Source organism: Myiozetetes cayanensis, unplaced genomic scaffold (assembly GCF_022539395.1).
Source record: "Myiozetetes cayanensis isolate MyiCay16 unplaced genomic scaffold, myiCay2020 scf9, whole genome shotgun sequence".
In the NCBI taxonomy this organism is placed as follows: domain Eukaryota; kingdom Metazoa; phylum Chordata; class Aves; order Passeriformes; family Tyrannidae; genus Myiozetetes; species Myiozetetes cayanensis.
The window spans coordinates 36,652,414-36,679,943 of NW_026088185.1; the positions used below are offsets into that span (position 1 = coordinate 36,652,414).

At 48.0% G+C, this 27,530-nt stretch overlaps 3 protein-coding genes across 6 annotated transcripts in view; 2 read left to right on the forward strand and 1 right to left on the reverse strand.

The window, feature by feature from the left end:
• ACVR2A (activin A receptor type 2A) overlaps nt 1-3,382 on the forward strand; it is a 42,695-nt gene extending 39,313 nt beyond the window's left edge. For both annotated transcript variants that reach the window (XM_050339683.1, XM_050339682.1), the window contains one exon: nt 101-3,382. In XM_050339683.1, coding sequence (XP_050195640.1) covers nt 101-295 — 195 coding nt within the window. In that variant the 3' untranslated portion in view covers nt 296-3,382. The remainder of the gene's footprint in view (nt 1-100) is intronic.
• Nucleotides 3,383-4,212: 830 nt separating this feature from the next.
• ORC4 (origin recognition complex subunit 4) lies at nt 4,213-13,124 on the reverse strand. Of its 2 annotated transcripts, none has more exons than XM_050339690.1 (14): nt 13,017-13,124; nt 11,834-11,902; nt 11,340-11,419; nt 10,237-10,327; nt 9,545-9,620; nt 9,330-9,415; nt 8,661-8,709; nt 8,257-8,408; nt 7,294-7,467; nt 6,906-6,992; nt 5,590-5,698; nt 5,113-5,208; nt 4,963-5,030; nt 4,213-4,783 (listed from the first exon to the last, which is right to left on the reverse strand). In XM_050339690.1, exons 2-14 carry the CDS (start codon nt 11,900-11,902, stop codon nt 4,595-4,597), a joined length of 1,326 nt encoding a protein of 441 aa, XP_050195647.1. In that variant the 5' UTR covers nt 13,017-13,124; the 3' UTR covers nt 4,213-4,594. The 2 variants fall into 2 exon arrangements, with proteins under 2 accessions (XP_050195647.1, XP_050195648.1); XM_050339691.1 differs by having other exon boundaries at nt 13,013-13,074.
• A 705-nt stretch (nt 13,125-13,829) lies between these two features.
• MBD5 (methyl-CpG binding domain protein 5) overlaps nt 13,830-27,530 on the forward strand; it is a 91,828-nt gene continuing 78,127 nt past the window's right edge. For both annotated transcript variants that reach the window (XM_050339648.1, XM_050339647.1), the window contains exon 1: nt 13,830-13,943. The gene's annotated coding sequence lies outside the window, so the exon portion shown is untranslated. The remainder of the gene's footprint in view (nt 13,944-27,530) is intronic.

The window sequence follows — 27,530 nt, forward strand, 5'->3', positions numbered from 1 at the left end:
TGTTGTACCCCGGGGTTCAGATTAGGCAGGAGGACCCTGGGTGTGTTGTTTTGGGTGGGTGCCCCCTGGCTGACCCCTGTGCCGTCTCCCCGGCCCGCAGGGGATGGCGATGCTGTGCGAGACCATCGAGGAGTGCTGGGATCACGACGCCGAGGCGCGGTTGTCGGCGGGCTGCGTGGAGGAGAGGATCATCCAGATGCAAAAACTGACTAACATTATAACCACGGAGGACATCGTGACTGTGGTCACCATGGTGACCAACGTGGACTTTCCTCCCAAAGAATCCAGTCTATGATAGTTGCACTGGTCGTGGACGTTGCCCACGGGACTCTTCGGCGGAGCTGCTCCCGCACGCGCGGGCCGTGCCGGTGGGGAGAGCGGGTGGTAAGTCTCTCTGGAAGCATCACCAAGAGGTGTGTGTTTATCCTTTGTGTGCCCCTTCCTCCTCCCCAGCGTGGATCCACGAGACTTCCTGCATTCCCTGCTCACACCTGAAGGACGTGACCGGACCCCTCCCGTGCCGACAACAACGAGGGACTCACATGAAGAATAATGGACCTGTCGGGGCTTAACGAGCGTTTTAAACACTGACACCCGATTTCTTAATCCCTGTCAGAAGAGACTAATTCCTTACATGAACTGCTGTTATTTTTTTTAAAATCAAACAGACAAAAAGAAAAAAAAAACGAAACAAAAAACCATTTCATTTCAGATTTAAAAAAAAACAAACAAACGACAGAAGAAAAACAAACAGAAATCAAAACAAAAAAGGGTAACTTTGTTTTTATCGCATTCGTCGTCGTTTCTATCAGAATGACTCGTCGTGACGCGACTACGACACAGCTTGTGAATGTTCCGTGTGCTGCTGTTCCGTGTACAGAACCGAGAGGAATCAGTGGGATAGAGCAAAGAGGCTTCCAAGTATTACTTAACCTCCCTCAAAACCAGGTATACCTCAGTTCCACCTCCTAAATTATCGTCGACAACACTAATTGGGATGATGAACCGCTCCGTGTTTTGTAAATGATGTTTATTCCCCGATCCCTGTGTTATTTAAGAAGGGGAAGGTGCCCCCAGGAATGGCCATTCCCAGAGCCGTGTTTTTTAGCCTTTTCTTGTACTCGCTTGTTGTGTATAAAAAACAGAAAAAAAAAGTGCTGTTTATTGAAAGAAAAATTTTCCTTCCTCTTTTAGTTGAAAGCTTTTCCCTCTGTTTCCCAGAGTATCTCATCCATTTATTTAACTGATACTATTTAGGTTTGCTGTGTCTGAGGAATATTTGAAAACTTAAGCATGACTTTTATTATTTTTTTTTTTTAATTTTCTGTGAGCTGTGACACTGGAAAGCTCTGAATTCTTGTTATTCTTTTTTTTTAAAAAAAAAAAAAAGTCTTTTTTTTTTTTCCTATTTATGTTGGTGCCGAGGTCGCCGCGTGTTCCCTGTCCCAGCAAACAGTGGGGGCTGTGTCCCTGTTCCAGGATCACCTCAGGAAGCTCAGTTCCCCCCCTCAGTTCCTCACTCCCTGCTTGGAGATCTGCAATTCCCTCCACTCAAAGCTCGGTGCCATCCCATGGGAGTGCAGCTCACACTCCCTGGGATCCTCATGTTTCTCCTGGAGTCACACAGAGAGTTCTAGGCTACAGATTCCAGATCCTAAATTTCAGGGATAACTTAGTTCTGCTCTCCATATGCAACGACCATTCCGAGGTAACGAATATCCATAGCACAGACGCGCCAAAAATGAGGAAAAACGTGGAATTGGCTCTCACGGCTCCAGCACTGGAGTTCAGGAATGTCACCCCTTGTGTTGGAATTACAGAGGCTGGGAGCTGCAGTGCTGCTGCCAGCGCTGTCTCACCACGTTTATTGGATCCTTTACCCAAAATTCCAAGGACAGGAAATGTTGGAACCGGGAGCACAGAGCCGGCAGCGGCCCCTGGAGTGCTGAGTGTGTGTCCGTGTTCCCCTGTTTGTCCAGTCAGTGTCTTTGGAAACAGCTTTAACAGTGCTGGGAGCTCACTGAGGATGGCTGGGCAGCCCTGGGATGGGAATTCAGCCCTGGGAACAGCGGGATGTGATGGATGAAGGGAGAGGGAAGGGCTGATGTTCCACCCAGGGCTGTGCCTGAGGGACCTGCTCCACAGGGGAGAATTCCACCTTGTGACACTTCCCTTTTTAATCCAGTTTTAATTTAACTTCACACACACACAGGACAGGAACGGAGTTCTGAACAAATCCCAATCCACTTGTACTCCCTGAGACCTCTGGGCTCCCAAGGAGCGAAACTGGAGTGAAGGGAGTTGAATTGTGTGCTCTCTGAGATCTGGTGCAAAGCCTGACCGTGTGTAAAGTGTCCAGCATTTGTGTTACCCTCAAACTGGGGTTCTCACAGCACTTGTACCTCTGCCTTTGCACTCTGCCTGTGGCTGTCCCAGCTCAGTTCTTGTCCTGCTCCCATTCCCTGGGATTGAACAGCGTGATGTAGCGTCCCTGAGAACAGGCTGCTCCTTGCAAGTGCTTAGGAACTGGTCAGACTGGACTCCCCTGGGCTGTCCTGGCCAGCTGCTCTCTGGGGGTTGGACATGAATTCTGCTTTCACTGCTGGAGCATTAACTGAGCTGAGCTGCCAGGGCAGGGGCCAGGGAGCCTGGTGCTTGGGAATACTTTGGCATTGTCCCTGGCTGTCCCCCGGCTCCCAGTCCAGGGATGGCCCTGGAGCGGTCCCCGATCCCGCACGGCTCTGCTCCTGCTCCCCCTCAGCCCAGGGGGTGTCCCAGCAGGGCTGGCATTCCTGGGCTAATCCCAAACTGCCCCACAGACATGGAAACACCCACCCAGGCCCAGCCCTGGGGGTGCTGCACCAGCGGCACCCCAGGCCAAGCCTGCCCCGCTCCCCTCAGCGCTGACAGCACCCGTAGGGCCCCCTGCTCCTCCTCCAGCTTTTTGAACCTCTTGTGAGACCTTCCTGGTACAAACCCAGGAAGCTGCAATACACACCCATGGGCAACAGGACTCCAGTAGCATCCTTGATGGAACATCTGTTACCTCAGATACTCAACCAGCAGGAACTGCTTTTGTTCTCCCTCCTCCTTTCATTTTGTTTCAGTCCATCTTCTCTCCGTTCCCTCTCGAGTTTGGGGAACGATTTCTTTACCTTTCCTCTCTGTATTTGTCAGTGTTTTGGGCACAGGTTGTTGTACTACTGTCAAAAGGTACTTGCTGGGTTTCTGCAAGTGCTGGAAAAAAAAAACCAACCAACCCCCCCCCCCCTTCCCCCAACCCTCAATAAAGTGATTGTTAAATATTGTACAAATACAAATGTATACTCTGCCCTATTCCCCCAACGGGAAAATAAAAAATGTGACTACTCTGACTTGCAAATGCCTCCTTTTAAACTGCTTTTCAACAGGTGGGGCTGTTCTGGAGCCCAACTGGGAGTCCTGTGGCAAAAAAAAAGAGAAGGGGAAGGTGTTACAGGTCATATCTGGTGAGAATCTGCCTCAACTCCAGCACTTCTTTTGTATCAGGACACTGCAGCATTCCCTGTATTTTATCCCTTGTTTTATATCCCTGTTTGCAGTGCACTGAGGAGGGTGAGGCCCTGCTCCCAGGGCAGTGCCAGCTGCTGCCAAGGGCAGGGAGAAGCCACGTGCTGGGAATTCCACACACTGCCACTGCTATTCCCACTGCTGCAGCCCAAGGTCAGGGCTTGGCTGCCTCCTCCATCTCCACAGGGATCAACCATTTCCATGAGAGCTACCAGGAAGCAGTGGAGAACTCCTCCCTTTCACAAGGCCAGCTGGAATTGCAGGAGCTCCACTGAAAAACAGGGAGATTGGGCTTGGCTGAATCCACACTTTCCTTCCTGGAGAACAGCTGCTGCAGGAAAACCTCTCTAGAAAGCGTGCAGGAGTGGCATCACTGGCAGCACCTGGACCATAAGGATGATCCTTTAGATCCCTTCCAGCCCTAACCATCCCAGGACTGTTTCCCTGCTCTCCCAGGCACTGCTCTGCCCCTGGGGATGTGCAGGTGTGCAGACAGTACCTTTGTGAAGCAAAGAGTAAATTAAATAACCTGTGACTGCAAAGGGCTCCTCACCCCAGAGCTGCCAGCAGAGGCCAGGGCAGCACTCCCGGCCGGCATTCCCAAACCCTCCTCGTGCCAGGATGCGCTGGCCACGTCACACCTCAGCTGGAAGCAGCAGAAGGTTGGGATGAAAGGTTTAATGAAGGGAATTTTGCTGTGATCAAAGATTTAATTGGGTACATTTTCCAGGCCAGGTCAGATTGGAGGAGAAGCACGGGGTGAGCTCTGACCAGCTCGTGCCACAGGACTGCCGGGAGGGCAGCGGGGCCTGAGCCACGATCCAGAGGGACGAACTCCAAGGACCTGGATTGAGGAGAAGTTGGCACCGAGCTGAGCTCAACTACCTGAGCCGTGGAACAACATGAGCACAGCTCTCCTTCCAGCACATCCCAGAGGGATCAGCATCGCAGGCTCCTTCCAAGGATTCGTTAATCCAAACAGCCTCCCGTGGGTAACGTTCCATCTCCTGGTGCTGGCACTTCCCTGCCGGAGCAGCCGTGGAGCTCAGAGCCAGCTGAGGGAGGAGGTTGCCCACTGCTTCACGTCCGTGGGGCAGTTGGGATACACCTGCAGCGCATCCATGATCTGGGTGTTGTCCAGCAGCAGCTTCATCAGCAGATACTCCCGCTGCGCCCGCACCGACGGCTTCTCCAGGGGCTTCACCAGCTCCAGCTGCAGCAGGTGTTCAAAGGCCTGGAATGCAGGAGGGGTGGCGGGGGAAGTCATTCCTGCTGGGAGCAGGGTGTCCCTTCCAGCCCTGGAACACCCCATTCCCTGCCAGGGGGTTGCATCTGCCCCCTCAGATCTGTGCTCTGGGAAATAATCCCAGTTCCTAAATGCTGGCCAGTAAAAACGTCCCATGGCAGGCTCACCTTCATGACAACTGGCTTTTCAAAGTTGTACATGGAATGTGCTTTCCTCTGGATGAACTTCTGGAATTCTGTGTGGGTAACAGATAAGGGAAAGGTCAGTGAGGGGACAGGGAAGGGTTTGGTGGCTGTGAAGCCCAGGATTGCTCTCACCGTTGTAAACCATCTGGAAGTTGAAGGGTTCTCCATCATACACGTCGTTCAGGTGCTTCATGGCGATGATGAGGCAGATTTCCAGCACGGACAAACCTGCAGGGAGAGACGGGAGCCCTCAGGATTCCCCCTGAGCACATCAGAGGCACGAGCAGTTCACTCACTGTCTCTATTCCTCTTATTTTTTCATGCTCCAGGCCTCACTCATCAGTGTTATTTACCTCCATTATACAAAAAGAAATCCAGAACTGGGGAGAACATTTGCTTTCCGTGTGTTTGAAGCAAGCCATGGGTTGTTTCCATGAAGAAGCAAGACATTTAAGTGTATAATTTGGTAGTGACATCCATAGCTGTATGAGCTCAGGTGAGCAGAGGCTCAGTTGTCCCTGTCTCTTCCCTCGGGGGGGATTTCAGAGGGGCACCTGACACTTCCCTTTCTCCTTGGAGGTTTTTTTTTGGGAGAAGGCTGAGCTTTACCGTGCACAATGTTGGCCTTGGAGTCGGTGCTGTGCTGCCTGCTGGCCTCCTGCAGGTCTGCTGCCGTGAGCAGGGGGTGCTGCACAGTCACTGCACTCACAGCCAGCATCTGCAAACAAGCAGGACACGCTCATTCCACTCCTCATTCATGGACAGTTCCTGCCTGGAGACTCCCAGAGTCACCTACTAGAAACATCAGGGAATAGAATTCCCAGATATACATCGTGAAAAACCTCACCAATGGCTGGAGTTACAACCACCCCTTTGCCAGGAGGGTTTTCCAAGCTCAAAATGTCAAAGCCTCCCCACTGGAGGAGATAAACCCTCAGGAACCTGTTTGGATCCATTCCCATGGATCAGCACTTCAGCAGCTGCTGCAAGAAGGGCTTACAGCTGTTTTACACCTGCTTTTGTACACAGGGACACCTTCCACTGTCCCAGGTTGCTCCAACATGGCCTTGGATACTTCCAGGGATCCAGGGGCAGCCACAGCTTCTCTGCCCAACCTGTGCCAGGGCCTCTCCACTCACAATTTCTCCCCCAAATCCCATCTCAAAATATTTTCAGTCATTTGGGAGGTCAGAGTTAACTTCCAGCTCGGTATTTCTATGGATTGGTTGCCTCCAGCACCTCAGGATTTGAGATGAATATCCCATTTCCTGGACTAGTGCCACAGTAGTGGGTGATTTAGGGATGGGTTCCCTGGATTGCTCCATAGAGGAAACCAGCTCTGGGAAACAACGTGGTGCCTCATCACACACTTCATGAAGGGATTTTATCTGACCCTGGAAGTGATAAAAGGAAGCAAAAGTATTTCCTCCATGTGAACAGCAGGGCTGCAGGTTTAGTAGGAAGAAAAAGAAGGTTTAGTATAGGAGCAGCTTCAGTGAGAGAGAAGGAGTATTTGGATGCAACAACTGACTTAATGGCAGAAAAAAAATAGGTTTCAACATGAGCAGCTTTTAGGATTCACCAGAAACCGAAAAGAATGTCAGAAAGAACAAAACAAATAGTTTGAAAGTATTTCACCACCTGCATTTTTGCTTTATAAATGGAAAGTCTTGGAAAGAGTCAAACACCCTGAATTGAACAGGACACCCTTATGAGGTGCCTGGAATACAGAAGCTGGAATTACCCACGTTCACTGACACAGAGGGGACTGATGAAGCTGCAAGAAACCAAAACCCTGCTGGATAAAATGATGTTTCAAGCAAAGCTCAGCAGCTGGGAAAAAAAAAATCACCAGAGCTGTTTGATGATTATTGTAAATAAAGAAGGTGTTTTCTATATGAATATGAATATCTCCAAACACATACCAAGAGGAAGTAGAGCGAGCGCAGGTCCTTGGTGTGCTGGAAAAGGTTCTGCAGCACGTCCTGTGCAGTTTTATCCTCTGAGAGATGCTAAAAAACCAAAAATAAAGTGGTATTTACATCACCCCAAATAACTTTATGCTCACCCGGAAAAATAAGGGTTAAGCAGTTCTTTGAAAGAGCTCAGCTTATGGCTGACAACACAATTCTTCACGTCTAACCCTCAGCTTTCTGTGACCATTTTACCCCCAGACTTCGATGAGCAAAGGTTATCATAATTGAATTTATTCCACAACAAACTCAGTAACAGTCTCGGGTAAAAGCTTTACACTCATAAACTGGTCTTGCTGTAGAAGTCTTACTGAAACTAAGTACAAAAAGCTTGGAATACCTGAATATTGTCATTCCATTTCTGTGCAAAAGGCTGGTCAGGAAATTCGGCAGGAAGGGAAAGCTGCTCCTTAAATATCTTCATGTATTGTTTAAAATCAAAGGAATTCATCAAATATATCTGTCTGTGAGAGAACCTTGATTTTACTCTCTTCTCCAAGAGCTCCAGGATATCCTTGATTAAAAAAAAAAAAAAAATTAAAAGGAAAAACAGTAATTAAAAAAGGAAATTAATTTAGTGCATTCTTTGGTAATTTGTCTGTACTGTAGCACAGTAAAAGATGCTGAAAAAAAAAAAAAGAAAGAATCATTAAATTCTCAGGCTTAAAACATTCCAGCAAGAGCTGTGCTGACTGTTTTAACTGATGTGCCTGGAAATGCCTGACAGCCCTCTCCCCAGCCCACGTGATGCCCCACATCACCCGGGATCAGCAGTTGCTAGGAAACCCTGCAACATTTCTCCATAGATTATGGAAATGCTTCAGCTCCCTAAGCCTGGAATCAAGACATTTCACCCCAAAACTCCAGGCAAGTTGTCTGTGTGGTCAATGCCACGTGCCTGTTGTCAGACTGAGAGAACACAGCTTAAAAAAAAACCCCAAAAAAACTTAAGAGCAGAAAAAAAACCAAACCCTCAGAAACAACTGTCACCACAGGGCAGCTCTGAAGGCAATTCCTTAATTACACTCCAAAAGTATCACCTAAACCCAGACAAACCCCAGAACTCAGGATTGGTGAAATATCTTAATTATTATTCTTCCTGTCATAACTCTCCTCACCAGCTAACTCAGAGAACAGTTTAATCTTTACAAAGTTTCCACAGTGCTGCGAGTTGATGAGATCCATAACCTGCCCATAATTCCCTTTGAATGCCGTTGTAGAAGTCACGGGAAATTGAACATGGATCCCAAATCCAGGCTGGATCCATTTAAGGCTGGATGAAGGAGGGGGTGCAGGTTCTCACCTGCCTGCAGGTGAGCCCGATGACGGTGACGGGAGCCTGCGCCGACTGGGAGATGTCGAACAGGTTGTAGAGCAGGGTCTGGTTCTTGTGGTGGACAAACAGGTCGAACTCATCCAGGACAAACAGCACGGGGCAGCTGCTGCTCCGATCTCCTGGAGGGCAGTTTGGGATGTCAGCGGGGAACTTCACCAGCAGACCCCCCACCTCTATGGCTTTCACTAATTACAGCCTTAATAATTTACATGTTTACATCTCTTAGCTCTTAAGCAAAGCCCTCCTTTTCACAGGGCAGAAAGAAAAACACCCTGAAGAACAGGGGCAGGTTTTGTTGTTGTTCTGCCAAGCAGCATTTCTGGCTACATTGGAGGACACAACAACTGACACCAAAGGTTGGTTTTATTTACCTTTCCTTAAAGCTTCCAGAAGGAATGCAAGGTTTTCGGCAAAACTGCCCTGCACGGAGAAGGAAAAGAGATTTTCAAAGTGATTCTCTGCATTGTTCAACTACAGCAGGTTCAGGCAGGTACTGAAGGCCATCCCCTTCTAAAACCCAGTTCCAGAAGAAAGGGAATGTTTCAGTGGAGAGAAGGACATTCCTGCAAATCCAGAACTCTCTAACAGGCAGCAAGCAGTGGTAGCTCTGAGCAGTGGCCCAAGTTGTTTCCCACTCAAACAAATGAAATTTAATCTGAAGCACTTCAGTCACTCTCTCTATGACTGAATTCAGCACCAATGTAAACGAGTTTACCTTTGGGAAAAGGTCAATAGAAGCGAATATTTTAACAGAAATTCCACGCAGAAGGAGAGCTTGAGGAAGCCTGGGAGACGCTGCATGTATATTTATACACTAAAAATGCCAATACACCAAAGAACCTCTTTGTGGTTGGTTAACTTGCTAACCCTTGAAATGTTAAAAACAATGCTCACAGAATACCCCACCCCTCTGAACAAAGGGCTTCAGTTTGGTCCCTTTAGGGGTTTGTCCTTCCTTCCTCCTCCTCCAAGGAACAAGCACTCCACAAAGGCAGTTTTCCAGACAGGGGTTTCTGAGGGAAGTGAGAGAAGATACTCACAAAGACTTTATCCCCAACCACATTTTCCAGCTGCAGCTGCCTGGTGATCTCCTTCAGGGCCACTTTATCACTCGTCTGCAGGAGCCCTGAAAGAAAGTGATGTTGAGGCCACAGTAAATTGCTGAAAGCAAACTGTGTACAGAGAATGTATATTCAGTATATGCAGTATTAGAACTGGATGTAACATAACACTGGATCCATGCTGAATTACTTGCCATTCAGGTGAACTTCCAACAGGTTCTCTCTTACTTGTTTCATTTCCCTGAGGTCTTTTAAGACGTGATTTAATAACTAGGAAGAAAAAAAAAAATACAGAAGATTAATTGCCACTGGGTTTATCCACTCCTTCCCCACCACCAGTCCCTGGTATTTTGGGGGTTATCCTTCCCCTGGAGCATCTTGGGGAAGAGAAAAAGGTGACAATACTGGTCTGGAAATGCAAAATAAGTGACCAGCAAAGTGGCAGGGTGACTGGTGTCAGCCTGGGTATGTTTAACAGCTATTAACTTATTTCTGTTGAACTTATTTAAAAGCCTGAAGGCCACTTGCTTTAGCACTTGGGGAGACCTCCAATGGCATTTTCCTAATTGTTCCACCTTGAATACCTCCTGCAGTAAGAGCCAGTCCATTTAGCACAGTAAGCACTGATGGGAACACAAAAGACTTGGAGTGATAATACTGAAGGATAAAACACTTCAGTTCCCTGTCGTCCCTTCACGTGCCTCAAATTAAAGGGGGTTCCTTTAAAAGACAAACCTACAGCTTATAAACCACAGCCACCCATATATGTGAGCCATCTCTTTAAAAACAAGCAGAGATGGAAATGCAGCTCCAAGAGCTCCCCAGGATTTCACTGGGGTCGTGCAGCTCGTGCTTAATTTGTTGAACTTCCACTGGGTGTTCCTACCGTGGTCTTCCCTGATCCTCTGGGCCCAATGATGAGGGCAGAATTACTTTCTCCATGCAAGGTGGTTCTTTTCAGCAGCTCCAGCAAATGCCTGTGATGGAAACAGCGACAGGATGAAGGGAAAACAGTCACTGAAACTGGGGAAAATACAGAGAATCAGAGAAAAGTGGCTACACTTTCAGCTTCCTCTCAGGGCATGCAAAATGTGATACAATGAAGCACAGAGGGCTGAGTGATCAGAGCTCTTAAAACAGTTTAAAACATCAAAACCCGAAAGAAGCTGAGAGTATCACTAATTCATAAAGCTCTGCAGTTCCCCACCACCAAAGGACAGAATTCCACAGTTAGGTTACACTACACTTTTCATTCAATGTTACTTTCTCTCTCCCAAAAGAAACCGGAGCTCCCATCAGGTGACTCCACTTGCACAAAGTTGCTCTTGGGGAAAAAACTGTTAAAAACAATTTCTTCAGATACATGGTTGCTGTTTTCAGGCTTTGACCTGCACCTGGAAGATGTTTAGCACTGTGGCGGTAACACTGTCCCAATAAGTCACCTCCTCCTAACTCTGACCCCAAAAGGCGGGTTTGTTTTAAATACAAGTTTCCACCTCAAAAAACGTGATGTGGACACCCAAAGTGTCCAATTTAGTTTCAGAACAGCTTACCAACAAACAGGAGAAAACATGAAGTGAAAATAAAGATTCACAGCAAGAGAATTCGACTTTTTGCTTGGCCAGGCCATTAAGCAAAGCCTTAGATAGCGCAGTAAAAATCAGGTTCAAAAAAAACAACCAAAAAAACCCACAAAAAAACAAAACAAAACAAACAAAAAAAAGGCTTCCAGGAATTACAGGTGTGTGAAACAAGGACAAGAAATCCAAAACTCAGAGCCTGACAAAACCAGCCAGGAACAGTTGCATGAAACCCCTTAAAACCTGAGGCAAAGCATTTTTAGCAGCACTGTGCTGCAGGTCATTGAAGCCAGGATAATTCTGAAAAAGAGATGCAGCAGAAGATTCTGATTTCACTTGTTTGGTTTTTTTTGTTTTTCCTCCTGTAGTTCAATTAGAAATGACTCGGTACTTGAGGCTGCTCACTCACCTGTACTGGTGCTCAACCCCAAACAGCTTCCCAGTAGCACTGGAGTGGGGACAGAACCTTTCACGCAGAATTTGTTGCACCTGCAGAGATAACACAAGGAGAGTTTTTAGTGCTTGAAGCACCAGGATGTTCCAGCAGTAAAATAACTGTGAGATATGCACGTTTGCAGTGTCACAAATATTCTGTAACATGTGAATATTTACTGTCACCAATGACACAGGGGCCTTGAAAGCAAAAATAAAGTTGCAGTAGGCAGAATCTTGTATAAATATTACATAAAAGAGAAAACACAGGTAAATTATGAACTGCTTTCACTTGAAGGAAACAATCAGGTGAGAAGCTGAAAGAAGGACAAAAGCAATTCACAGCCCTAGAAATTACAGCCAGTACCTGTACAAGTCTTTTTTTTAAAAAAAAATGGAATTCCATGGGTGACAGAGGATGGAAAGGTTCCCTAACTGAAAACCAAAGTCGTGACTGAAGCTGTTACTGACCTGTGAAATGCACTCAGCACTCACTCCACAGGTCTCCTTCAGCTTACGTTTACTCATTGCAGATTTCATCTTCAAAGGAGACAGAAAATTAAACATTACATTTCAAATAACGTCCACCAGAAGGTGTACTTCGATGGTGGCTACTCTGAAGGACTTAGAACTGCAAAGAACATCTTTTCTTAACAAATAACGATGCAGCGGCTTGCCTTGCCGGACCCAAAACACTGAAAGCGTTTTTGATTCACTTTTGCTTAATTTTAATTCGTTTTAATTAGCATTTAGGATGCTTTGGATAACAATGACCGCAGCATCTCTCTGGATAAGCTGGCTCTGAAGGGGACTTGGGGGCTTGTGAGGACCCTGAGAGGGCCCATGAAGGGTCTGGGGGGCCCACAAAGAGCTGGGAGGGAGGGCTGTAGGAATGGGGGTGGGGCAGGTCTAAGGGAGGGATTTTGGGGGTTTTGTGAGGACCCTGATGAGCAAATGGGGGTCCCTAAGGGGCTTGGAGGTCCATGAGGAGCTTTGGCGGGGCTGGGGAGTGGGAGAGGCTCTGAGAGGAGGATTTGGGGGGGAAGACTGAGAGGACCCATAAGGGAATGGGGGTCCCTAAAGGGCTTGCAGGGATCCATGGGGGGATTGGGCAGGGTAGGAGCTCTGACGGGGGGATTTTGGGGGGGCCAGAATGGTCTGTGAGGACCCTGACGAGGGGCTGGGTGTGGGGAGCGGGGGAGGTTCTGAGAGGAAGGATTTTAGAGTGCTGGGAGGGTCTGTGAGCACCGTGAGGGAATGGGAGGGTGCCCTAAAGGGCCTGGGGGTTCCCTGAGGGGCTCGGGAGGGCATCCCTGGGCGTTCTGCCCGCCTCACCTGTCCCGGCCTCACCATTCCCCGCTTTTCCCCTCACGGCGTTTTCCCGCCTCTCCTCCCTCCCCTGAGGGCGGGAACAGCCGCACAGCCCCCCCTCAGCCCCCGCCTCGCCCCTCAGACACCCGAGCCCCCTCCCCGCCAGCCCTTGCACTCCCAAAACCTTCAGAGCCGCCTTCCCTCAGAACCTGCGCCCCACGGAGCCTGTGGGGATGGAGAAGGGACTGTGGAGGACGGGCAGGGGGCGCATTCCCGGCTCCCCGGCATCCCCGCCCGGGCTGGGGGGAAAGGGGGGTGGTGGTGGGGGGCTGTGCTCACCTACCCTGTGCTCATCCGCACACCTTTCCCCCGATCCTCTCCGCTGTCCCCTCACGCCACTTTCCCGCCTCTCCTCTCTCCCTCCCTCCCTCCCTCACCTGAGGGCGGTTCCTGCCGCGCTCCCATCGCCCCGCGCGCGCCGCCCCCTCACATCACCCCCCGCCCCTCCCTCTCTCTCTCTGTCACCCTCTCTCCCTCCCTCCCTCCCCGCTCTCCCGTCACTTCCTCCCCGTCCACTTCCCCCTCCCTCCTACCCCCAAATCCTTTTTCCCTCCCCCTCCTCCCCTCATCCACTTCCTTCCTCCCTGTCCCGGATCCGATTCCGGGAGCGGCGCGCGCGGCGCTGTGGGAAGTTTGTGTGTCCCCCCTCCCTCACCCCCCGTTCTCTCCCCCCCCACTCCGCTCCCTCCCATTCCCTCCCCGCGGCCTCCCGAGCTCCCCCGGGGCGCATGCGCGGTGGCGGCCGCCGCTGCTGCCTGCCCTCCTCTTCCTCCTCCTTCTGCTCCTTCTCCTCCTCCTCCTCCTCCTCCTTCCCGACAGCGGCGGCGGCGATGAGGAGGAGCGCGGGGGGGGGCGGCGGCGGGACGGCCGGTGGTTCGCGCCGCTGAAGAAGGGACACGCACACCCCACACACACACACACCTACACACACACACACCACACACACCACACACACACACACACGAAGAAGCAGCGCCGAGGCGGGGGCGGGGGGCCCCGAGTCGCTGCTTCCCCCGCGGCCCCGCCGGGGAGTTTCTTCCATATTCCCCCTCTCCTTCCACACACACACACACGAACGCACCGAGACCCACCCCCCCTCAACCCCCGTCCCTCGGGGCGGCCCCGCGGAGCGCCGCTCCCTCCTCCTCCTCCCCTTTATTACCCTTTGTGTGCGTCTCCGCCTTCCTCCCCGCGCCCGGGGGGCCCTGAGGTGAGTGCGGGGGGAGCGGCGGCGCGGGGGGGGTGGTTTGTTTACCCGCAGCTCACCCCGCTGTTTGCCCCCGGGGGCCCGGCCTGTCACCCTCGGCCCCTTCCCGGCGCCCCCCGGCCCAGCTTTGTTGTCGGGGGATGCTCCGGGGATGCCCCTGCGGGTGCGGGGGGGGCGATGGTGGCAAAGTTCGGGGCGGTGCTGAGTGTCCCCAAAGTGGTGTTTTCCCGGGATAACACCGAGCCCCCGGGCTGCTCCCCTTTTCCCCCTGCTCCTCCCCCGGCCTCCAGGCCGTTGTTTGACTTATTGTTTGAGTTATTAAGGTACAAAGACCACTTGTACAAAGACCCTCTCCCGCAGCTGAACTTCCAGGGACAGGCAGTCCAGGGGCTGGGCTCGGTGTCTGCGGGGTCGGGGGGTGGTTGGTGGCAGCCCCTGGTTTATCCCTGGTGCCCGGCTATATTTGGGCAATGGTTTGTTCGGATATATATGTCGGGATCTTGTTTTTCCGTGGCTTTTCTGGCTGGGAAGGCCAAATGTCTCCATCAGGTACCGCTGGCGGTCTGACCTGACCATGTTTTCTGCTGGTTGCGTGTCAAAATGTCTGAAATAGGTTAAAAATGCGGTGGGTTTAAATGTCAAACTCGATCCTGGGCTCGAGGAAATGTTGGGAGAGGCCTTTGCAAGGATCCAGGAGTAAGAGTTGGGACATTAAGGCCAAGTTGGAATCGGAGTCCTCTCCACAAGTAGGATGTTTATATTAAAATTGCTGTTGTCTGCTTATTCCTGGGGCTTAATTACGTCCTCTGTAATTTCAGAAAGGCGGTTTGAGTGCTTTGGTTTGTTTTTGGTCAATTAAGTGCTGGATGCTGGGCCATGGAGTAGGCCATGGTGTGTATTCTAGAGGGGCATCCCGGTTGGATGGTGGTCAGCAGGGAGTGTATGTCATCCCTGGAGGATGCCCACAAGAAAGGGCCCTCCTGACGTGCTGTTGTGTCTCCCATTTCTAATTTGTGCATCCGTGCCCTGTGTGAAGCAGCAGTTTTGTGATCAGGCTGGGGGGAGTTGGCGAAATCCTTGATTTGGTGGGCTGGGAAGGATGGGAGGAAAACAAGAGTTGGGCTGATATTTTGACAATGTTGTGGTGAAGAACTGAAGGCAGCAGCCAGGGCTGTAGTTCTCTCTAATAGTTTGCCATGAGTTTTCTTTCTGCTTGTACTAACTTTGGGTTTAAATGTGAAAAGAACATCGATAATTATCGTTAAAAGCTGCAGACCCGCGTATAAAAACCAGTTCTTGGAATGTGTGACTCTTTCAGCTTTCTACAGGCAGGAGCTGGGCAGCAAAAGCCTGTCCAAAAGAGCAGGGGATGTAATTTCCTTTTTGTGTTTCATGACAGTGCTGCTTTTCTTAACCTGAGATCCCATTGATCTCCTTCCATCTGCCCATGGAAACCTGGAGCGGCTCTGGGATTTTGCTCCCCGTGAGTGTGGAGCTGCAGCTCTGGCCCCCAACTTCCATGGCCTACAGTGATGGGATGCCTTAATTACTGCAGGGCTTTAACAATCTCTCTGTGTTTGTGTTTCAAATAGGTATGGTTTGGTTTAGTATGGCGGCACAGTGAAATTCCCAGAATTCTGAAGCTGGGCAGGATAATTCAGGGTCTTCCTGTACTTGAAATCCCAGAGAGAAAATTTGCTGATAAAGCTTCACTTCCATAGGCCTCCAGCTCCTGCTGGAAGGACAGCGGTGGATTTGGGAGGACTGGGGAGTGAAGGTCCCTCTGAAGGAGCCACTGGGTGGGACTGGGATTCTGGGTGGTGTTGGGGGCAATTCCTGCAGGACCCACAAAGGGGTCTCAGGCTCATCTGGGGCTTCTGGCTGCTCTCACAGCCTCCCAAGAGCTGAAGGAACTGAATCCCTCAACCTGTGCTAAGACAGACTGTGAATCAACAACAGCTACAACTCAAAGGCGACAGTTTCCTTTTATTTGGGTTTTTGAGCTCTTTTTGCTGCTGTTATCAGTAGGGATTTACAGCTGGCAGTTGCTTGTAGGAAAACTTCGTGTGGATCTTCCAGTTCTTTACCTTCTGAGAGAAAATGAATAATGATTTTCCTGTATTCCTGGTCAGTGGCTTCCCAGACTCTTGGGGGGGCAGATTGTTTGGAATTAGCAAGGACCTATAAAAATGCTGTTTGGGCCTGACTTATATTTGTCTTTAGCAGTGTTTCCTTGGAGTTTGCTGCCTTACCTTCCTCCCTTTGGGGGATGAACGTGCTGGTGTTACTTGGACTGGGCAGCAGGATGTTTGAGGATGTTTATGATGCAATACTTGGAGGAATGGAACTTTTCTTGCAGTCCTGTGGTTCTTTGCTCGTGGAGGGCTCGGTCTTCCCTTTCCTTGTTGAAAAGCCCTGGAGATCCTGGCACAAGTCACACACAGCCCAGGTGGAACGCCGTGGTTTTCAGTGGGTCATTTAATTCCCTTTGTCAGGAGGATTTATTTAGTTTCTCCTACTGCTGCTCCTCGTTTGTGGCAGATGAGTGGCTGCTGTAGAGTCGGTAACTCCGAGTGCTTATCCTGGATGTTCCTCCTGGGAAGCAGCAGCCAGGTGGGAGGCCCCTCGTGCCCATCTGGAGCCCCACTAATGTCCCAGTGTCTCCACGAGCTTAAGGGGCCCACGTGCACAGAGCACTCGAATCTCATCCCCTGATGGCCAGGGACTCAAATTTGGAAACCTTCGCAAAAATTCCGTTCAAACTGCGGGAGAAGCGGGGAATTCCGTTGGTTCTTTCGGGCTTCTTGGGCTGTCGGAGGGTTTTGTTTTAGTGCTGTTGGTTTTTAAGGTCCCTGGGTCGGTTCCTTATCCCGCCCCAGTGGAAGTGGGAATCACTTTGTGATTGTGGAAATCACCCTGGATTTCAGCAATAAAAAGACACAGGATACATTTATCTCTCTTTTTTTTTTTTTTTTTTTTAATGTTATTCAGGACCTGCTTATTCTTTTCAAGAGTTGCTTGAACGTTGGAAACCACAGGCTCTCCCTGGCTTTTCTTTGCATTTATTTTTGGAACTATTAGGTGCAATAATCAGCCTCCACTAGGCCTGCCCAGGAACCCAAGGCTGGAATTCTGGCCCTGGCTTTTCAGGAGGCCTTAATTTTATCCCTGGTGTAGCTGGAGCTAAACAAAGTGGGAATCAAACAAGAAGCAGCAGTTCAGAAATGAAGAAGTGCTGACTCCTTTCCTCTCTCCAACTCCCAGTTCTTTATTCCAGCAATACCATTTTTTTTTTTAATTATTATTAGTAGTAGTATTATTTTTTTGATGAATCATCTAGAAAGCAGTTCAGGCTTTTGCAGTTGTCTTAAATAGAGGTAAAATTTGTCCAAAACCTCTTAAATTGTGATGTCATGAAGTGTGTGAGTACGTATGCAAATGAGGTAAGCTGCATACACAAATACACGTGTGTGTGTGTATATATATATATAAAAGGTATAAAAGAGCTGTAAAAAACGAGATAATTTTAACTTCTAAGCCCTGTTTTAAATTCTTTGGCTTTGAGGCCTCCACCTGCCTGTTGTTGTTTGGGTCTGGCACGGGGAGCAGGAATGGGGGGCTATTCATAGACCTTTGTGAGCTGAGTTGCTCAGCTCGGGTTTATCTGCAGCTTGACAGGTGCTGCCATCCCCAAAATCTCCACTGCCTCCTCTCCTTCCCATGGGAATGACTAAGGGACAAACTGTGGAGCAGTTGTTGGTTCGTGGGGGACGTTGGACATGTCCAAGATTCATTTGTTGTTCGCTTAAATGGGTTTTTTTATCCGAAATATTCGGGGTTTGGGAGCTTTAAACCGACTTGAAAATGAAAGGCTTGAAAATTCCTTTTTGGGTTTCTAAGAAAGAATAATAGAATTTCATTTATTTCTCAGGTTAAATTCAGCATGCAATTTATATATATATATATATATATTTTTTGTTGTTGTTCTCCAGAGAACATTTTAAAGTGAGCAAGCAGTATTTTAAAAACCCTTATCATGCAACAACATCTGGTAACCAAGACCAATGGAAGCAATATATTAATTCATTGTTCTGGTAGGAGGCAAAATTGAAGCCTGGGATTAAAAATATGTATAATTGTCATAATTTTTGCTTGGTCTGCATTTTTCAGTGGCGTTAAAACCACAATTATTTTGGTGTCTTAACTGAAGGAGGAGTGGCCTGAAATGTAAATAAAAGCTGAAATATTGGGGCCCTTGGTTTGCCTCGCTCAGGAAAATCCCCAAGTGAGGGAACCAGAACAGTTGTCAATTGTTTGCACAACAAATCCTGCTGGATCAAATGGTGCTATTCCCAAGGTTTGGATCTAGGGAGCCATAAGATAATGTTGCCTTGGATCCCCCCCTCCTTACCCCACCCTCTGCCAAAGGAAACAAACACAGCCCGAGTTGGGAGAAAATTTGGCCAAACAGAACCTGGGCCCACATATCATAAATACAGACAGTCAGCTTTTTCCATCCCTACTGCCCAACGCTTGGAAAACATGGAAATTCGGGTTTGGTTGGCCCGTTTCTGGCTTTATTTTTAGTTTTTAAAGCCCTGGTAGGTCGTTGCCAACGTGCTGTTTAGGATTATCTGTTGTGGTAAATCAGAGACTTTATAAAAATATGTGAAATATTTGGGGTTTGTCTTCATCCTTCAAGCTTTTACCTGTCTACTTCATGTATATATATATATATGTATACATACACATATATATATATATGCTATATATATGTGATTAGCCTCCCTAGAATGAGTACAAATGTCATGGGTTTGGGGTAGGTCCGAAGCTGTAGCATTGAAAACAATAAACAGCTATCACTGGCCTTATATTTTGTCTGTGTTTGCCCCTAACCTGCTTAATTTAATTCAATTTTTGACTTTTAAGACTGATGCAACCGAGCTTTATGCATCTATTTAGGGTTTTTTAATATATATATATATATAAAAGTATGCTGTCAGTTTAAGGAGGGGAATTTTATTTATTTCATCTGTATGTAGAAGGGAAGCACAAAAAAAAACCCCACATAAATTATGATGGATCCTCTCTCATCCAACCACCAGATAAGAGGAAGAATTTTTATTTTTTTTTTATAATTTTTTTTTTTTTTTTTAGAATCTGCTATTTTTGGAGGAAAACACTGCAAAAGTGAACAAATGAGATCATTGATTAAAGCAACAAAGTAGTCAGGAATCTGTAGCGAGCTGGGTTTTTTTTTTTAGAACAGAACTTCCTTTTGTCTTTTAGGGGCTCGGGGGCAGGAGTGGGGTGAGGGGGGATACGTTGTTCCCTCCTAATCTTTCTGGGGAAGCAGCTTGGATCAGATTTCAGGGGAGATGTGTTGGGACAGCCTGGGGATGCAACTGTGTTGTCTTGTTGTTCTGGAGCCTGGAATGTGCAATATTATCAACTTTGCTGGCTTTTCCCCCTCCCCTCCCCGTTTCTGGGAGATGTTTCTTAAGGAATAGCCCCCTGTGTAAACTCAGTTTTCCTCAGGAGCCTCCCATTCATCCCGTGCTGGGCAAAGCTTTTTAAAGGTGCTGTTTCAAAGTGCTCCTCCTCTCACCCAGGAAGGGATTCCTGGATTTTGGAGGCTGTGCCCTCGTTAAAGGGTTTGTTTCTGCTCCAGTTTACTAAATACCAGAATATTCAATAAATGCAGTAAGTGCAGGAGGACCAAAGTGGAGCTTTGGACGATGATTTTTCTCTGTCTCGAGGAATCCTCTCCCCTGAAAAGGGGGAATCTTTCCAGGTTCAGGCTTTGCACTTGGGAAGTCTGGGAGAGACTCACATCTATATTTGGGGCTGTGTTTTCCAGGCAAAACATCCGTGCTTTTCAGTGGCAGTTTTGCCCTCAGTAAGGGCTAAATGTGCATCAGAGCAGGGATCAAAATCCCTCTACCCCACCCCAAACTGGAAGTATAATTGACTTTTCCCAGCTAAGATCCTTTAAACTCCGTGCAGTCCCATCTCCTCAGGGCACGAGAACGTGCTATATTTAGTGGACAATAACTCAAAAACCCATGTGTTTAAAACCAAAACAAAAAGCAAACAAACCCCCAACCCCCCAAACCAACAACCCCAACGCTTCAGCCTCGGGGTGGGAGAGGTGCTGGTGCTGGAGCTGAGGGATTGCACCCTCCAAAATCTGGGATGGTTGGAGCCTTTCGAAGCCCACGTGGTTCCCCTTGGAGCGTGCCCGGTGTTATTAAGCCATAAAGCACGGCGGTGTCTGTGGGCCAGCTGAACCCAGGGCTCCAACCATATCTGGGCTGGAGGCTCTGCAGCTCCTCCTCACCTCTGGGTTAAAATTAGTGCCATCATCTGCAGCGTGATTCACTTCTAAAAATGACCTGTCCATCTGCCCCGGCGTGGCACAGCTCCCCAGCCTGCCGCCCTGGGCTTCCCAAAGTCCTCCTGGCACAGCCCAGGCCTTTGGGATCCCACTTTTGGCTTTGTTAGATCTGTTTGGGTCAGGCATTAAATTCAAATAGAACTGCGGTGTGGCTGATTTTAATTTTAATTTTTTTTTAAAGTATCAATCAAGTGTTTCTACTCTTGATATTTTGTTATTAAGAATCTCTATGTGAAATGTTTAATTAAAAGAAAGAGGGTCTGTTTTGTTTGTGTTTCTCATGTCAGCACTTAAACATTTATCAGCTTTCTGGGTGCTGGATCAAGCCCTAAATCAGGAATTTTTCCTGAGTTCTGACTCCACAAAGTTCTTGGGCAATGAGGATTTGTAACCCAGTAAAGCTCCCCAAAGCTGGTCCCATGTCTGACAGTTGTTTTACTCCTGGAACATCCTGGGGCTTTTATATCCCACATTTGTTTTCTTGGGTATGTTTGGGTCAGGCATTAAATTCAAATAGAACTGCATTGTGGCTGATTTTAATTTTAATTTTTTTTTTAAGTATCAATCAAGTGTTTCTTGATATTTCGTTATTAAAAATCTCTATGTGAAGTCTTTAATTACAAAAAAAGAGGGTCTGTGGTGTTTCTCTTTCTGATGCCAGTGCTGAAATATTTACCAACTTCTTTGGGTGCTGGATCAAGCCCTAAATCAGGAATTTTTCCTGAGTTCCAACTTCCCAAAGTTCTTGGGGAATGAGCACTGGTAACCCAGTAAAGCTCCTCAAAGCTCATCCCATGTCTGAGAGTTGTGTCACTCCTGGAACATCCCAGGGCTTTTGTATCCCACTTTTGGCTTGGATAAACACGCTTGTTTCAGGCATTAAATTCATATAAAACTGCAGTCTGGGTGATTTGAAGTTCTTTTTAAATATCAATCAAGTGTTTCTACTCTTGATTTTTTTTTTTTCAATCGGGTGTTTCTACCCTTGATATTTTGTTATTAAAAATCTATCCTGAAACCTTGAATTAAAGAACCAAGGGGGGTTGTTCTGTTCGTGCTGGTGGCAGCACTAAAGTATTCCTCAGCTTTTTGGGTGTTGAATCAAGCCCTAAATCCGGATTTTTTCCTGGAGTTGTGACTTCCCAAAGGTCTTGGCTTCCAACCAAGAGAAGCTCCCCAAAGCTGGTCCTTGGGCAGCTCCTTGATCAGCTGCTCTGTGGATTCCTGCTGGAGCTTTTCCTGTGCTGTTTTCCCTAAAAACTTCCCAGTTATGGATCAGGCTTAATCACCTTTTGTAACTCAAGCCCTCCCCTGATGGAAGAGTTCTCCCAGGAACTCGTCAGCGTAGCCCTGCGACCGAAACGTTACCAGCACATTACAGGAGAATATTTTTAATTTTCATTTCCACTTATAGCAAGTTACGTGCCGGTAAAGAATTCCTGTAGGTGGGAGCTACATTGTTTTTCTTGAATAATAATTATCAGAGCAGTAGCAGTTGTTGTGTCAGAGAAAGAATAACATGAACTTTGTAGGACCCGCTGTTGCGATTTTTTCTCTTCTCTTTATTTGGAAAAAAAAAAGTTAAATTGATCAGCTTTCTCCAGACATTGATCCATGCTAAATAAAAATAAGTTTAACTTTATTCAGGTTTTTTTTTTTTTTTTTTTTTTTTTTGAGGTAATGGACTTGATACAACAACCTGGGACGCTCATCCTGTAGATGAACTGTTGGAAGTACATTATATTCATTTACAATGCAATAACACCAAAGTGTTAATATTCGGCTTTTGCCAGTTATTGCAAATAATTATGACGCTTTGTGTGGAGTTTATTTGTAGTGTCTGAATGTTTCTGAGCTGTTATGGGAAAAAAAGAAGTGCTTTTTGCTCTTGGTAGACAGTAGTCAAATGGGTATGTAATATAGGAAAATATTGATTATAATGGTGGTGAATGTCAATTTAGTGATTCCTGATGGTGAACCCTAAACTGAGGATATTTTAGGGCATCTCTAGTTGTTGTCTTGAGAGAAAGCTCTTTACAGAGACTTTAATAAGTCCTGGTCCAGGCCTGGAGTTGGTTGTCGTGTTCTGAAGGTCTTCCCAGGCAGGTGGGATGTCAGGATTAGGTTCTAGGAATCCGTGTGTCCATCAAAAACTGGCAAACAATTACTCCTTTTTTTGGGTTTATTTTTTACTTTCTGCCTTAATCCCACCCAGTGTAATCCATAATTATTCCAGGCTCAGTTTGCATGGACTCTCCTGCTGGTTACTTTTTGCTTTATACACCCTGGTAGAAATTCCTGACAACTCATTCCTTACTAACCCCTCAGTTGCTCAGAGAAGAACTGTTTGGTGGCACAGCACAGATAAACATCAGACCGCAGTTCCTGGGTAGAAATATTTTGATTTCTGTGCCCAGGCCGGGGAGGGAGTTCCCCCAGAGCTGCAAGGTGCAGCCTGTGGATAAACAACCCTTCCTGCTGCTCCTGGTGGCTTTCAGGGTTAGGGAACGGGGGGCTTTGGTCTCTGAGGGGGGGAAAAAGTAACTGAAAAAGGGCTGGAGGGGCCTCCAGGGGTGGGAGTAGGAAGGAAGCCGGTGGTGAGACGTTAGGAAGGGTTGGTGGTGGAGGGGGATGGGAATGGGGGACAGGGTTGGTGGAGGGGGATGGGAATGGGGGACAGGGTTGGTGGAGGGGGATGGGAACGGGGGACAAGGTTGGTGGAGGGGGATGGGAATGGGGGACAGGCAAGGCAGGAGTTCAGGGCAGAGTTGGAGGCTGGGCTGGTGTGGAGGTGGTGAGGGCTTGAGTGGAAATTGGGGGGATTTGGGGAGCAAGGGCCATTTGGGGGGTGTAAAGTATTTGGTGTGATGGAAGGGGTGAGGTCACAAAACTGTGGAATGGTTTGGGTTGGAAGGGACCTTACAGATCATCCCATTCCATCCCCCTGCTGTGGGCAGGGACACCTTCCACTGGCCCAGGTTGCTCCAAACCTGGCCTTGGACACTTCCAGGGATCCAGAGGCAGCCACAGCTTCTCTGCCCAACCTGTGCCAGGGCCTGCCCACCCTCCCAGCCAGCAATTCCTTCCCAATATCCCATCTTGGGATAGCCACGGGAAGCTGTTCTGCCTCATCCTGTCCCTCCATGCCTTGTCCCCAGTCCCTCTCCAGCTCTCCTGGAGCCCCTTTAGGCCCTGCAAGGGGCTCTCAGGTCTCCCTGGAGCCTTCTCTTCTCCAGGGGAACCCCCCCCAGCTCTCCCAGCCTGGCTCCAGAGCAGAGGGATCCAGCCCTGGGATAACAACATGATGGGAAGGGGAGCTGGTGGAAAACCCATCTGGTGTCCTCCCTGAACCCACAGGTGTGAAGTGTTTTCACACACAGTATCAGCTGGGCAGCGCTGCCTAATCCCAGTCTGTACCCACCACAGTCTCAGGATGGTTTGGAAAGGGAACTAAACAGTCCTGCAAGTGCCTAAACAATTCCATGAGATTGTCCCTGGGCTGCCAGGACGTGGAGGAGCTGGAAGTTGGGGCAGTGCTGATCACCAGGCCCGGCTGGGCACCGAGCCCCGCTGTGCTCCTGTCAGTGCAAGAGCAGTGCTTCAGCATCCTGGATGTTCAGCTTTCCAGGAGGGAGACTTTAGGAGCTGATCCCACGGGTTGGGCTCAGCTTTGCTCCTTTAATCCTGCTGTGGTTCTGATCTGACTGTGCTCCCCGTCCTGCTCTGGGATCGTTCCCACGGCACAAACAGCTCCCTGCACAGACCCCTCCACGTTTAGGTTTTCCTTAGGAAGGCATCCCATGGTCATCCCCTGGAAAGGGTGTCTGGAATGCTGTGCATGCCTTCCCTGCCTTGCCCGGGTGGTGTTTACTTTGACTGTATCCTGAGTAAACAATCCCGGTCCAGCGGGCGGTCCTTGCTCAGCCTCCCTGGCTTTTTTCAGGCGTCCCTTTGACATCATCTGAGCAGGGCTAAGCACACCATTCCTGGCCAGGGAAAACCACTGATTTAGATGGATTATTCTGCCCCAACATCATGCAAGCGAAATCAAAAAATAGTTGGACTACCTAATGATTCAGAAATGCGGCCGTGGTGCCAAAAAATTTTAGCATTTGTTGGCTCTTACACTTGAGCAAATGCATTCTGGTAGGGGATTCTTTGTTTGAACTCTCATCTTCAGAGTTTCTGAGGCTTAGGAATTCATCCCACAAAAAAAAAAAAAAAAAAAAAGTGGTTTACAATCTTTAGAAATATGAAAATTAGTCTTTAAATTTCTCATATCTCTTTTTTTTTAATAAATATTTCTAGGCTTACATATACAGGGACAAAGATTCTTCTTTTAAGTAGAGCCAGGAAGAAAGTTCCTTTTTTTTTTTTTTTTTTTTTAATGGAGCAGGAGCTTTAATATGATTTAGCATTTTGTAGTTTAAGGTAATGAAATAGGGCTTGTGCCATAGGAAATAAATTCAGTGGACCCCGGTGAGGAAAGGGGTTTCTCTGGAATAACCTCAGTTTCTGTGTCTTCTGAGTGCTGAAGTATTTCAGTAAAACAGGAACAAACTTTTGTTCCCCTTGTCAGGGGAGAAACTTGTTTCCTAAATTGAACTTCTGTTGGATAGTTTAAACTCAAATTGCTGATCCTGTTCTCTCTCAGTTCGTGCTTAGCTGGAGCTCACTAGAAATTATCTTAATTTTTGAATTTCTTGTTTATTTCCTGTTCAAAACTTTAAAGAACCAAACCTACCCCAAAGTACTGTGTTTTTCTCCCCACTTCAACTTTGTTTTAAATAAATATTCTCCTCCAGTTCTGCCAAAAGCGAGGAAAAGGGATTTGTTCAATCAGCTGAAATAAAATTATCCTCAGACTAGCAATGAGATGCTTATGCGTTTTCCCCATGATTCACTGTTTGATGAAAAATATGTTAATATTTGCTATAATTTAGGAAACCAGATTTGAGAGGATTTGGGGGTTTTTATTTAGGTTTTTCCTGTAGTGACACACAAGTCAGTTGAGTCTTGGACTTCAGACAGGCTGGGGGGGGACAAGAACAAAGTGAAGTCACCTGTGCTGCCTGAAATCCAAATCCTCTGCCAATCTCTCCTGTTAAATCTTAAAATACAAAATTATAAAATCACACTGGGTTGTAGGGGATGAAAAGGGAGGAAACCCACAAATTCCTGCAGAGGTCCAGCATAAAGCAGGGAATGGGAAATACCTGGAGATGTTCAGTGTTCCAAAGGGCTGGCTTCATTTTCATTGATAACCAGGGAGCTCTGATGTGACTTTTTCTTTATTTTGAAGCAGAACTGTTACTTTTTTCTTTTTTTTTTTTTTTTTTTCCTGTGTAGAAAAGTCATATTCTGGCACTTAGGAATCTTTTGATAATTTTTTTTTTTTTTAGTATTTTTTAATATTATTCATTTTGCTGTGACTCGGTGCTGCCCTAATAATATTAAATGTTAATAACGTGGTTTGGGTAAGAAAACTTTTCAAACCAGAGTCTGGGCAGAGCTCTGGGTGTTTCTGCAGAGAAATGAATTGCTGTTCAGATTTGAGAGCAATTATTTACTCTGTGTATGTATGTGGCTTTCTTTTTGTGAGAAAGGAAGCTGTCAGAAGGGACTTGATGGGTTTTTTCCCCCGTTGAATTGCCACCCTATAAAATTTGATTTTATCCAATACGAGAGGGCAGAGAAGGAAGGGACTCCAAGTAGGGGCAGGGGAGAAAGTTGGGGAGTTGTTAAATCTTTTCAAGGAGGACAGGAAGGGGTTCAGTGCCCTCACAGAGGTGCCTGAGTCAGCGCTGGGGAAGCCTGGGAGGGATTATCTGCAGCCAGCAGCAGGTTAGGGAGGGCAGGGTGGGAAGGGAAGGCTCAACTCCCACCGGGGGGGAAATTGGGGGCATTAGGCTGGTTCACAACTGGTTTGGCTCTAGGTGAGAGAGTTTTGAGCCCACAGATTTAAAAGTGAGTGCTGGTGCCTTAAAATAGACATTTTAATAGGTTTGTGTGTGGTTTTGGGGTGAATTTATCGCTGAGGAGAAACGAGAACACGGCAGAGGAGCTGGAGTAACGTAACACTTCACACACCTGTTTGGTGTTGGGGGGGATGTTTTTCCTCTCCATGCTGCTCTCCACATCCGTGGAAGTTTTCCTGAGGACTGGCCCCTCTCGTGAGGGCTTGGGCAGCGTTAATGGGATTAGTTCAGGGTCGCTTGGCCACGGGGTTGGTGTCAGGGTGTGTGAGCTCAGCCCTCTGTGGCAGGTGAGTGGGGTGCCTGCCCCGCACACCCCTCAGTGGGTTTGACTTGGCTCCAGCAGCAGATTTTCCCGGGCACAGCAGCGTTCCTGACACACTCCACGGGCTGGTAATGCCTGTGGAACGTGGGAGTGGGGCAGGTGGGGCCAGGTGAGCTGTGTCAGGGCTGTCCTGTCCCTGCCAGTCGAGACTTGCAGGGACCATCAGCACAATCCGTCACTGCCGTGGTGTTCTCACAGGAAACCGCCCCTGAGTCCAGGGCATCCTGATTTTAGCCTGGCTGGTGCTGGAGATCCGAATCCTGGAGATCCAAATCCTGGAGATCCAAATCCTGGAGATCCAAATCCTGGAGAACTTCCTTTATGAAAGTCCTGCCCGGGACTTTTCCCGAGAGAATCCCACTTGTGCCGTGCCCAGCCAGGGGAATGAGAACTCCTGCAGCAGCCTGACAGCAGGTGAACGTTCTCCAGGCTGCAGCAGTTTGGGAATCAGACTTTGGGAAGTTGCTTTGGGAAGTTGTCATTGCTGCCGTCATGGAGATGCCCAGTAGGTGCATCCCAGCCAACATGCAGCTTATTGACCAGTTGGCTGGGAAATGAGGAGCAGAACAAATGGATCTCCAGCAAAAGCTGGGTTTGGAGAGGATGGTCTTCCTATGGGTTAATCACTTATTGGTCAGTTAATTTATTTATTGTGTAATTGGTGAATTTTTGTAAAGAATCTGAAGTGAACAGAAGATGCTGCAGGGACATTGCAGGCAGGGTGGGATAGGTCCAGGGGAGCAGGGAATGCTGCTTCAGGATCCTGCCTTTGCCTGGTGTGAAGACCTGGAAGGAGAAAACCTCACCTCAGTAATGAGATGAGATGGCTGCACTTCCCTGATGCCTCTCCCAAAACTTAAAATGTCATTGTATTTAAAACAAACAAACAAACA

What these genes read in the sequence shown, in the direction of transcription:
- ORC4 (XM_050339690.1), bottom strand. Translation starts at nt 11,902, where the DNA reads ATGAAATCTGCAATGAGTAAACGTAAGCTGAAGGAGACCTGTGGAGTG. An exon ending in GTTGGAAGTTCACCTGAATG is followed by an intron (nt 9,416 to 9,544) that starts GCAAGTAATTCA and finishes ACTTTCTTTCAG; the next exon opens with GGCTCCTGCAGACGAGTGAT. An exon ending in CAAGGCCAACATTGTGCACG is followed by an intron (nt 5,209 to 5,589) that starts GTAAAGCTCAGC and finishes CTCTCCCTGCAG; the next exon opens with GTTTGTCCGTGCTGGAAATC.